We start from the raw sequence: 13,213 nt of genomic DNA, 5'->3' as shown, positions 1-13,213 counted from the left end.
TGGATTTGAGGTGACATGACCAGCAACAGACATTCCCTGCTTCCAAAGTTTAGACTGAATGGGAATGCTGGACACACCAAACTTGGTGAGCAATCGACAGACACACTCCTACTGCCAGGCATATCCGTAGCCCAGTTGGCAGGCATAAGGCTGCCCTGACCCCACCTCCACTGACAACAGGGCTCTACCTGCAGTGGCTGTATAATTTTTGGCCCTGCCACTGGCTGAACAGTCTGCAAAAGGAATGAGTGCCAATGGAGATGGGAACCCTGCCCAGTGTCCCGGTCTCTCAGCATCCACCCTTCTGGATGAGGGCTCAAATGACATTATAACCTGCTGTTTACTACTCTGGCCTAACCACAGTACAGGCTGTTCCAAAATGAATGAAGAGATCTTGAAAAAGTGCTACCGAAAAAAAGGTCAAGATAATGCAACAATTAAATGTCAAATTGAAGAGAGAGAGAGAAAATTTTCTTCATATCTTAAGAAGTTTGAATGTGAGCTCTATTTCTTGCTCTGCAGGCATCAAAACAATGATCAATTTGTTGCCATATGTTTTTTTAGGATCTCTGGTGCTACAGTGGTGATGCCTGTCAAAATTCGCTCTGGTAAATGTCTTATATTTCAAATTTTTTCTGCATTGGCAGTGTTCTGTATGTTGCCCCAGAAAAGAAGAAAGAAGGGGGTAAGATCAGGACTTCTTGGAGGCCAGGGAAATGGCACATTCCTACGAATCCAACCATTTGGAAATCTGTTGTTCCAGTTTTGAGTTCCAGTCTGGTACACAATGTTAATCAGCCAGAAAGTTTCATATCAGCAGAAGACAAGATGTAAGTGTTTGTCATGACTGATAGAAAAATATTGGACAAATAATTTAGTAAACTGCTGTATTTATTTATCTTTTAATAATGGAACAGTCAATTTGTGAATCCTCATGTTTGTATGCTAGGCAAAACTCATACTGTTTATCTGGATGGTTTCAGATTTTTCTTGAGGTTCTGTTACATTCCGGAAATACTTAAAAAAAATTTTTTATTTCAAAATTACAACCATGAAACTAATAATAAATGCATTATTTTCATTGTAGCTTCCACATTGTCACATCGTTCAAAAACCTCTCTTGATTTGGAGGGTTTTGAGTGAAGACTTTTTTTTTTTTTTTTAAATGTGTAGTATCCTCAGATATACAACTCCTGTAAAATTCTTAGATTTTTTGAGATTGATGCTTTTAAGATGAAAAATTATAACACAGTTGCAATAAAGATATTTGACACAGAAGTTAAAACTTAAAACATTGTTAAAGCTTGTTACACTGAAAAATTTAATTTCTCTTTTTCAGAGAATGTAAGAAAAATTGGAATTGTCAATTTTTGAGAGAAAAAAAAAGAAAAGGAATTCAAATGAAAAGATTAGGTGACTACATAAAAAGAATGGGGGCAATACTTTAAACCTGAAGATACAGTTTTGTCACTGAGTGGGTTGGTGCAGAGGTTAGCATATTGGACTCACATTCGGCAGGGGGGTGGTTCAAACTCACATTAGGATCCATAAACCGCTTCAGGCAAATTCCAGGATGGTTCCCCCGAAAGGACACAGCTGATTTCCTTCCCCATTCTTCCCTAATCCAAACTTGTGCTCCGTCTCTAATGACCTCATTGTTGATAGGACATGAAACAATTATCTCCTCCTCCAACACTGTTTATCAGAATAATTTCATCTTTCAAATAATATAAAAGACAATAAAATAACTTTCTCCATTCCAGAGAAAGTGTGTTTTGATGTTTAATATATGGAAAAAAGTCAACATTTTTCCATCTGTGGTAGCCTGGGACCAGGAATTTGCTTTGAATTAAACAGTATAGTGCAGCTTCCTTACTAACACCCAACTCCCCCCCCTCGCCACACACACACACACACACACACACACACACATGCTCGCTCCCCTATGCCTGAATTAATGTAGACTATACAGCAAATAAACCTCTGCAACAATAGTGTATGCAGTTTGTGTTTTATTTTCCATTGTGTTTGCAAGTTCTTGATATTACTCAAACATATATGGTAATATGTTTGTAGAAACATAGCTGTGCCCAAATTAAAAAGTATATGCAAGAATCACATCTGAAATGGGTCTGTATTAAATGTCAAGAAATTTTTGATTGTGACACAAAGTTTACAGCTCCAATGGAATCATAACTTTAACCTCCAGCACGGCCTAGTCATTCGTTCTTTTCTTCATTGATTGAGCTTGGTGCACAGCTGATGTTTCCAGTCACAAGAGAGAAGGTGGTGCTCTGTCCAGCTGACCTTAATCTTAATCATTTATTTGAGACTGCTTTAAAATTTTTGGAAAAAATGTTTTTCCTTCCTCAAAGGACTGTTGCTTCCTGTATGCAATAATGAAATATCTTTATAAATTTGTTTTTAATTATATTGGAAAGTGTAGGATGTTGCTTGTAAGAAATTAAACCCTTCCATTACCTTCCATAATACTTTGTATGTAAATAACTGTAAATGTATGTGTATGTTTTATGGAAAGTGACCCAACATAGTCTGCGTGAAATTTTTTTGTAGTTTGTGGTGAGTGAAGGGGAAAAAATGGTATTAGGTTTGTACTGTCTGGCTGCTCATAATTCTTTTACAACCCACTGTATACATGCTCTCATCATTATCATCATCATCATCATCAGCTTTGAGTATCTGATGTTTGGTGACTACATTGATGGTTCAATCCAGAGACAGTGTGGTCTTCCCAATGGTTGATATTGTAGCCTTTTGCCTGGCAGCGTATTCTCTAACATCCTCAGAACATACTGGTGTCATTGAGATTGGTGCATTTGTACATTATGTACCATTTCTTTTGTGTACCATAGTTTCCTGTGTATTCACTTCTCACTCTGTCCCACGTTTCATAGAAAATGTAAAAGTTTCATTTGTGCCATGTTTATGCTGGTTCGAAGTCTGACATTCATTCCCCTGTAGAACAGCTATTTTTGATGTCACATTGTGAAATCTGTATTGTTTCTTCCCCCATTTTTTTTATCAAAATTTCTTTGTAATTTGCCTACATAACACCACTCTTCAAGTGTGGAAGCTACCATCTGAGTGCAGCCAATGCCTGACTGTGAGCAGCACTGCCAGTTTGTGTGTGTGGACTCTTGGTGCTCATACATGGCTTTTGGAAATCAGTGTTGCTTCAGAAATCTTGTCAGTTACAGGATTAATCATATGTTAGTCGCATACTGTTGTAGACATTCTCAGTATTCATGTTCCACGACTCTTCTGCCATGAGAATAGCTGTGAGAGGTCTCTCAGTTAATAGGTGGCCACTCAATGTTCCTCCATTTTTATTTGAGATTATATTCTACCTTTTCCCAAGCTACTTCCAGATTTATGAAGATGTATCCATGCTGATTTCCAACCTGTAGATGAAGGCCAAAAATCTCTCATACAGCAAGGACCTAATAATCATGCTGTTGTGTTTTGAGGTTTAGTTATTGTAGAGTATTTGAAATGTCAAAAAATGTAGTGTGATGTAGTTAGAAAGTGTATGTTTTAGTGTAGCATTTGTAATTGTATATTTCTTATGTTGTGTTAAGGATGGGACTTACCTACACACCTCACCATGCATACCTTACTGTAAGCCGAATTTCATTGTGAATGGTGTTGGTGATCCGGGTGAATTTGCTGACCAGTTCATCGAGCACTTTTTCACACTCTATGATGACAGCGATCGAATGAAACTCCGTGGATTGTACCACAAGAATGCTTACTTCTCATTGAGCTGTTTGTGTTTGGATGCACAAATGACAACTCCAAATGCAAGGTAAGCCCCCCTCCCCTCTCTCTCTCTCTCTCTCTCTCTCTCTCTCTCTCTCTCTCTCTCTCTCTCTCTCTTTCAACCCATGGTAAGCAACCAAAAAAATAAACAAATAAAATCAAAGAAATTTTTGCATTATTCTCTCTTTTATTGAAAAACAAAGAACTGAGGCTGTTGTGAAATACTCCATTAACAGAGTTCTCCATACATAATTTTGATAGGGCAAGAACTGTGAATGCTTTATGTGAGGAACTATCCAAGAATTTCCTGAAGTGACTTAGGAAAACCACAGAAAGCAGAAATTAGAATGACCAGGTATGAATCAATGCCTTAACCACTGCAGGACATCACGGTGGGTTTTTATTTTATTTTTTAGGAAGGAGGCTGATTATAATAGTTTTAATACAAGAAACCAAAAGATTATAATTTTCACATGAAAGCATGAAGGTGGTGATATTCAAGGTAATACTTTTAAAACATCGTTGATTGTGCTAAAATAGTCCAGTCCCTCTGGTTTCATTTGGTGTCAATTTCCATCTCATCCTTTATTGATCAGTGACTGACTCATTCCCATTATGAAAGTGTCTGTGGCTTTGTCAAATCTTGTATTTCCATTATTTTCCTTGTTTTTTATATTACTTTTCTTTTTCCAGAAGGTCTTTGCAAAAATTCTGCACACTGTGAAATTTTAGACAAATTATATTATTTCATAATACACTACTGGTCAGTAAAATTGCTACACCATGAAGATGATGTGCTACAGACATGAAATTTAACCGACAGGGAGAAGATGCTGTGATATGCAAATGATTAGCTTTTCAGAGCATTCACACAAGGTTGGCGCTGGTGGCGACACCTACAACGTGCTGACATGAGGAAAGTTTCCAACTGATTTCTCATACACAAACAGCAGTTGACCAGCGTTGCCTGGAGAAACGTTGTTGTGATGCCTTGTGTAAGGAGGAGAAGTGCGTACCATCACGTTTCCGACTTTGATAAAGGTTGGATTGTAGCCTATCGCGATTGCGGTTTATCGTATCACGACATTACTGCTCGCGTTGGTCGAGATCCAATGACTGTTAGCAGATTATGGAATCTGTGGGTTCTGGAGGGTAATACGTAATGCCGTGCTGGATTCCAACAACCTCGTATCACTAGCAATCAAGATGACAGGCATCTTATCCGCATGGCTGTAACGGATCGTGCAGCCACATCTCAATCCCTGAGTCAACAGATGAGGACGTTTACAAGATAACAACCATCTGCACAAACAGTTCGACGACGTTTGCAGCAGCATGGACTATCAGCTCGGAGACCGTGGCTGCAGTTACCCTTGACACTGCATCACAGACAGGAGCGCCTGCAATGGTGTACTCAACGATGAATCTGGAATGGCAAAACATCATTTTTTCGGATGAATCCAGGTTCTGTTTACAGCATCATGATGGCCGCATCATTGTTTGGCGACATTGCGGTGGACACACATTGGAAACATGTATTTGTCATCACCATACTGGCGTATCACCTGGCGTGATGGTGTGGGGTGCCATTGGTTACACGTCTTGGTCACCTCTTATTCGCACTGACGGCACTTTGAACAGTGGACGTTACATTTCAGATGTGTTACGACCCGTGGCTCTACCCTTCATTCGATCCCTGCAAAACCCTAGATTTCAGCAGGATAATGCACGACCGCATGTTGCAGGTCCTGTACGGGCCTTTCTGGATACAGAACATGTTCGACTGCTGCCCTGGCCAGCACATTCTCCAGATCTCTCACCAATTGAAAACGTCTGGTCAATGGTGGCCAAGCAACTGGCTCGTCACCATACGCCAGTCACTACTCTTGATGAACTGTGGTATCGTGTTGAAGCTGCACGGGGAGCTGTACCTGTACACACTATCCAAGCTCTGTATGACTCAATGCCCAGGCGTATCAAGGCCGCTATTACGGCCAGAGGTGATTGTTCTGGGTACTGATTTCTCAGGATCTATGCACCCAAATTGTGTGAAAATGTAATCACATGTCAGTTCTAGGATAACATATTTGTCCAATGAATACCCGTTTATCATCTGCATGTCTTCTTGGTGTAGCAATTTTAATAGCCAGTATTGTATATACTTGGGAAATTGCTGTGATTATGGCATCTCATTGTATAAAATGGAAGCAATCTTTTGCATGCAGTATCAGTTCTTTTTTCATCCACACACTGTGGCAATTATCACCTCTTCAGGAGATTAGTAGCTGTTGTGGTCAGCTGTCCAAAGATTAGTTTTATGTCGTTCATCAGGGTAGTGCACGTTGTGCGAGGCTTTTTATCTCTGTGTAACCAATGCAACCTACTCGGTATAGAGTGTGGTACTGAAGGTGGCATGAAGGACATAGGAGCAGAAGCAGCTTTCACTCAAATGGGGTTTGTTGTGGTTGTGCAGTGCTATGGCCAACCTTAGGTTAACATAGCTGTCAGCTGTGTAGAAGCGAGTCGATTGTTTTCGACTGAAACAAAGTCTTGTATATGTACTGCACCTGTTGCTGCAATTGAGAGATGGTGATACACAACTCGATGCCTGCACCTGAATTGGAGGGGAAGGACAGATTGACTGAGTAGATTGCAGAGAGTTTAGGGGGGGGGGGGGGGGGGCACAAGCCCACCAAGTAAAATGCCAGTCTCTACTGCAGTCAGAGGGGCTCATATTATAGGTTATTCTCAGTTGCAAATACAACCAACCAGCAGCTGTGTAAGGAAATGACGACAATGAAAATTTGTGGCAGACTGAGACTCAAAACTGGATTTCTTACTTTATGCAAGTGATCTCCTTAGCTGCTTGGCTATCCATGCACAACTCACAGCCAGACCTAAACTTCCATATGGCATCGTTTCTGCATTACTACCTGTAATTGTACACACATTATGTAGTTCCCATACGGGGGACGACATTTTATGAATCCCACGACGAGTCTACAACAGCTGCTGTGAATTGCAGCTGTGACTCATCAACCTGCAACAACAGCAGTGTCTATAGTGCACTCGTTTGTGGTGACACAGTGTGACCTACACACTGAGCCAGTTGTGGCAAGATTCTGGTGAGCTGTATAAAATCCGAATTGATTAGTTTAAGAAAAAAGAAAAAGTGTAGTGGTGCTTATGTTGTGGGGTAAACTGCAAGTGGTTTTACAAGCAGAGTTTGTGGGCATACTAGAGTGTCATGACTAGCTGTGTGGCAGTATTAAGCTAAGTTTAATTGAACATGTGTTATCATAGACATTGTATGCTGTGGTGATGAGAAGAATGGATGCAGATGTTCCATACAAAATCAGAATGTGACTATTGAGAAAATAAAATCAGTATTTAGAAATGAAAGAAAAATGACAAAATACAACTCTGACAGCAGATCAGTAAGTCACATAATGAAAAGCAAGAAATCCAAAAGTAACATACTGCAGTTATAGATGATACTTTCCACCTTACCAGAGGACCTGAATTTGGAAGTATTGAAACTACTGAAACAGTACGATTTAGTTCGAACTGAAGAGAATGAGCAGTTAGATATGTGAACAGGGACTTGAAACAATTGAAAGAATCAGTTAAGCAGAAAATTAACAAAATAAACAAACAAATTTTAGGGTCTCTAGTAAGGACAACCACATTGGAACAAAGAAAAGATTCAGATGTAGGCACTATTCCAGGTTCTTCACATGCTAATTTGGAGGAGCTTGTAGTCGACTTAGTCAATAATAAAGCACAAGAATGAACTGAATCGTCTTTAGATACACTTCATTCTAATGCAGAAAACACAGAACAGAGAGTGAACTACAGAAAATTTGGGACACATTAACTAAGGTTAAGGAGGATTTAATAAAAGAAAAGTGTAGTGGAGACAGTGGACTGTCAGCTGAGAAGATAGAGGAGATGCAGCTAGGAAATGGAATTAGTCTATGCAAACAATTTCCTAAATTTAAACCAGATGAGGAGTTTCATCCTACATATTTTTTGTTAACAGTATTTAATAAATCTGTACACAAGTGATGGGATGATTCAAAGAGGATTTATTTCACACCAAGTTATTTAGAGGGTGGCGCGGCAGAGTGGGGAACTGCTTTCAGCTTTAGATTTCTGTATTTCAGTCTCTTAGTTCAATTCCTACCTTCTTTAGAACTGTAATTACTCTTAACTATCCTATATTTCACAACTGATGCAGTGATGCATTACTACCTGGCAAACAGTAGAAATTAACAAATTTTAGCCAGCAATTACAGCGTGATTAACTTTCTCTACTTGGAGGGCCTTCATGAAGAATGAGTGATGGTAGGACACTGAAATTTTTTGGAAACATTGTAAGGACATATGGGGAATAAATAACAAATACACTATGGATAAAATCACATTCTAATTTCCCCACAAGAGGATAACATTTGTTAATTGCATACAACGTTTATGTTCCAGGTTACAAATATTGTTCATTGTGGCAAACACCTGCATCTGCGACAGCCTGGAACTCCACTAGAGATATCGTTTCACTATTGCTCACAGTGTTTTTTGAGTGGTGGACTGTGGAATATTTATCTGTTGTGATGCTGCCAATGAACAGCTTGAAGATTATACATCGTGCCCAGCATTCTCAGCTATGGGAACAGTAACTTCTTCAACAATTTGTGGTGCAGTTGGCCGTCTGCCTCTTCCCGGAGCAATCCCAAACTGCCAGTTAATTCAAAATTCTGAATCGTGTTCTCCAGTCCCGGTGCGTAAAGAGGATCTCTCCATATTCCTTTAATGCATCGAAACTCGTGAAGAGCAACAGCATTATTGCCATTGTTTTGATAAATCAGCTTTATGAGTAGAAGCTTGCTCACCTTGTCCAGAGCCATGTGGACCGTCTGCAACTGTAATGCACACTGATGCTTCCTACATCAGAGTACTAGCACCGGCGCCTAACTGCAAGTCGTGACACTAACACTACTAACACTGCATATCCTGCAGCACACAGTCTGAACATCATTCCTACCCATACCCTCAGGTAGCAAAAGCTTAATTATAACCACCCTGTAGACTGTAGAACCTAAGTGAGTTATTTTTTCTGTGCAAGTGGAGGTGGGTGTTAGCTCCATCACTTTTGGAAGGGGGAATCAAAAAGGATAAACTCTTAGCTATGAGAAAAATATAAAGATAATGGGCCAACATCCAGGTATGACTATTGAAGCATAAAAGAGGAGGGCATTTGATGAAACGCAAAGTTCAGAGTTACAGGAGTGAGTGACTGTACAGAGGAGTAAAATAAGTACAGTACATGAGACAGATTGAAAACCAACTATGAATACGGCCTGTGGTAGGAGTAGCTTATCTCGATATACATGTATGAAGGAGAAAGTAGAGTTATAAATGCTGTTAACACGATGTTGTACTTTAATTTGTGTGTATGTATGTAGGGTGTGTTGGAAAGAAGGAAAAGGAAGATACACTATTACTGTGGAAAAGTAAAAGATTGTGTAAAAGTAATCTTTCTGTGAAGTCTAGAGAATAGGGGGGATGTGAAACGAGTTGGAATGCTATTTCCATTAATTTTGCGACCACAGCTGCTGAGGTGTGTGCTGGTGCGTTTTCGTGATGGAAAAGGACTTTTTTGCAGTCCAATCGCCGGCATTTTCCTTGCAGCTCGGTTTTCAAACGGTCCAATAACGATGGATAATATGCACCTGTAATAGTTTCACCCTTTCCCATTTAGTTGATGAGGATTATCCCTTGCAAATCCCAAAAGACAGTCGCCATAACCTTTCCGGCTGAAGCAATGGTCTTCACCTTTTTTGGTGCAGATTCTCCCTTGGTAAACCATTGTTTAGATTGTTATTTGGTCTCAGTAGTATAATAATGTAACCGTGTTTGATCTACAGTGACGAAATGACGCTTAAAGTCCTGCGGATTCTTCCTGAACAGCTGCAAACCATTCTTGCAACACTTCACACGATTCCATTTTTGGTCAAGTGTGAGCAATCGTGGAACCCATCTTGCGGATAGATTTCTCGTGTCCAAATGTTTATGAAAAATATTATGTACCCATATATTTGAGACGCCCACAGTACTACCAATCTCGTGCACCTTAACTTTTCTGTCATCCATCACCATATCAATGATTTCTGGAATCGTAACCTCCACAGGGCGTCCAGAAAGTTCAACATCACTTGTGCCCATATGACCACTCCGAAAAGTTTGAAACCACTTATAAACTGTTGTAATCAAAGGTGCAGAGTCACCGTAATGCTTATCAAGCTTCTCCTTAGTCTCCTGAGGTGTTTTGCCTTTCATAAAGTAGTGACAATCACTTGACTTCCTTGATTCACACGAATGCCAAACACAAATAAATAGACCAATATGGCTGAAACTTGGTGTGCGTTCTTTCCAAAGATGCTATTAACTAAACATGACCTCGATACGCACCGGTGGTGCCATTTCTCGGACTTTGCACGGACTTTTCAAATGCCCATTGTACTTACATTGATACTGTTGGTTTCAAGGTTTCTCTTAAGTTGCAGAGTAGTTGAATTTGCCTGAGTTTGTTAATGTGTTCCATATACCCATTTGAAGATGACATAATAAAGAAGTGAATTTTTCATGCTATTCTTCAGGTTTGGAAAAATAGGTAACTGACTATAGAATGCCCAACAACAATGTTTCTTAACTGTTCAAAGTGTGTAACTCCTCTTGCTCAGTGGCAGTTTTATGAATGCTGAAAATGTCTGATGATGAAACTGCCATATAATAATGGATATGGTGTTCTCTGTAACAACTACACAGGGCAATATCTCATTATAGCTCCATGTTTTGTAGTCTCATATACTCTTCTTAGAGGAATTCCCTTTTTTTTTTTTTTTAATTTTTATTTGAGATGGTAAATGATATTGTTAGGTTTATAAGAGTTTTCTATGGGAAGTTTTGGGTAATTTAGTCCATGGAATTTGTTTAATTTGAATGTAGAGTTTACAAAGGCATTCGTGATTACTGTGTCATGTTGCTACCTTCTTCACTTGGCTTCAGTAGTAAGATGTTTGGGACTAGTTTTTGGGAACTGTATGGATGAAACTGTGGAAGATTGTTGTGTAGGGTATGCCAAACATCTTCATTCTCCAGCTCCTTGGCAAAGAAGCTGTTAGGAAGGGAATTGTGGGCTGGAGGGAGTGGGGGAGGGGGAGTATCAGTCTTTGGGGTCTATTTATTAAAACCTTTATTCACAGGCTTGCCTAGGGCGTAGCAGTACAGTGATTCCCGAAAATATTATGAGGATGGCTGGAAAAGCCTGAATTCTGCAAGAAATATATTTGATTAGATGAAATATGGACGATTAGACTAAATGGCTACTGGACTGTAGATCCTGGTAATGATGTGTTGTTCATTAGATAAAACAAAGAAACATTGTAAAACAGTTTAATGAGCAATGTTGGTAAGAAATATTTGTTAACCAAGATCCTGTATCAACATCTGCATCTACATATATACTCTGCAAGCCACCATATGTGCATGGCAAAAGGCACCCTGTACCACTACTATGTAGTCAAGGGTTGGGTTATTTGGGGAAGGAGACCAGACAGCGAGGTCATCGGTCTCATCGGATTAGGGAAGGACGGGGAAGGAAGTCGGCCGTGCCCTTTGAAAGGAACCATCCCGGCATTTGCCTGGAGCGATGTAGGGAAATCACGGAAAACCTAAATCAGGATGGCCGGACGCGGGATTGAACCGTCGTCCTCCTGAATGCGAGTCCAATGTCTAACCACTGCGCCACCTCGCTTGGTACTATGTAGTCAAATCTGTTCCATTCACAAATAGTCAACTCAGAAATAGAGTGAGGGAAAAATGACTACCTATATTCCTCTGTGCGAGCCATGGTGGCCTTACATAAAATTTAGATTGACAGCAGTAGAATCATTCTGCAGTCAGCCTGAAATGCCAATTCTCTACATTTTGTCACTGTGATCCTCGAAAAGAAAGTTGCATTCACTCTTGTGATTTCCATTTGAGTTCTCAAAGCATTTCCATAATACTTGTAACCTACCAGTTACTTGTAACCTACCAGTTACAAACCTAACAGTCCACCTCTGAATTGCTTTGATGTCTTCCTTTAGTGTGGACTCCAAACACTTGGCCAGTACCCAACAATGGGTTGCACTAGTGTCCTTTATGCAGTGGCCTTTACAGATGAACCACACTTCCCGAAAATTCTCGCAATAAACCAAAGTCGACCATTCACCTTACTGCAATACTTACATGCTCATTCCATTTCATACTGCTTTGCAACATTATATCTAGATATTTAATGGGCATGACTGTGTTAGGCAGCACACTACTAATGCTGTAGGTCTTTTTTTTTCCCTACTTACTTGTGTTAACTTATGTTTTTCTACATTTAGAGCTAGCTATCATTCATCTCTAAGTCATGCTTTATCCTCCTACAGTCACTCAACAATGGCACCTTCCCGTACGTCACAGCATCATCAGCAAACGGCTGCAGTCTGCTTACCCTGTCCGCCAGATCATTTATGTGTATAGAAAATATCAGCGGTCCTATCACACCTCCCTGGTGCTCTCCTGACGATACCCTTGTCTCTAGTGAACACTCGCTGTCGAGAACGACAGACTGGGTACCTTATGTAAGAAATCAAGCCGCTTTCCTATCTGGGAACATATTCCATATACTCGTACATTCATTATCAGTTTTCAGTGTGGCATGAGTCAAATATTTTTCAGAAACTAGGAATGTATAGTCATCCTGTTGCCCTTCAATCATAGTCCACACAATATCATGTGAGAAAAGGGCAAGCTGAGTTTCACACGAGCAATGCTTTCTAAAGCTGTGCTGATTTGTGGGCAGAAGCTTTTCCCTCTCAAAGAAATTTATTTTATCGGAACTGAGAAGATGTTCAAGGATTCTGCAACAAACTGAAGTTAAAGATACTGTTCTGTAATTTTGCAGGTCCATTCTTTTATGCTTATTACATACAGAAGTCCCCTGCACTTTTTTTCAGTCACTTGGAACTTTGCACTGGGTGAGAGATTTGCAATAAATATAAGCTAAGTAATGGGCCACTGCCATAGTGTAAAACTGAATTGGGATTCCATCTGGCTACTTGTTTTCTTTCTACTCCTTATTTCTCTGCACCGAGGACGCTTATTACTATGTCCTCTGTATAGGAATCTATATGATGGTCAAACGACAGTATGTTTGTACATTTCTCCTGTGTGAACTCTTCTTAAATGTGAAATTTAAAACTTCAGCTTTACTTATGTTACCTTTTTATTGCCTCAACAGATTGGTCAACGATTTACTGGATAGAAGTTATAGACCCACTTAATGATTTCACGTAGCGGCAAGATCTGTTGCTAAAGTATGACAATGACAGTTGTCCTA

General features: G+C 39.8%; 1 protein-coding gene across 1 annotated transcript in view; it reads left to right on the top strand.

The window, feature by feature from the left end:
• The window catches only part of LOC126210208 (nuclear RNA export factor 1-like), a 204,129-nt gene that overhangs the window by 160,533 nt on the left and 30,383 nt on the right, over nucleotides 1-13,213 (top strand). The window contains exon 11 of the mRNA XM_049939387.1: nucleotides 3,600-3,826. Within this exon, the coding sequence (XP_049795344.1) occupies nucleotides 3,600-3,826 (227 nt within the window). The remainder of the gene's footprint in view (nucleotides 1-3,599; nucleotides 3,827-13,213) is intronic.

The sequence above is a fragment of the Schistocerca nitens genome, chromosome 10, assembly GCF_023898315.1.
Source record: "Schistocerca nitens isolate TAMUIC-IGC-003100 chromosome 10, iqSchNite1.1, whole genome shotgun sequence".
Classification (NCBI taxonomy): Eukaryota; Metazoa; Arthropoda; class Insecta; order Orthoptera; family Acrididae; genus Schistocerca; species Schistocerca nitens.
This window is presented reverse-complemented; position numbering and strand designations above follow the sequence as displayed.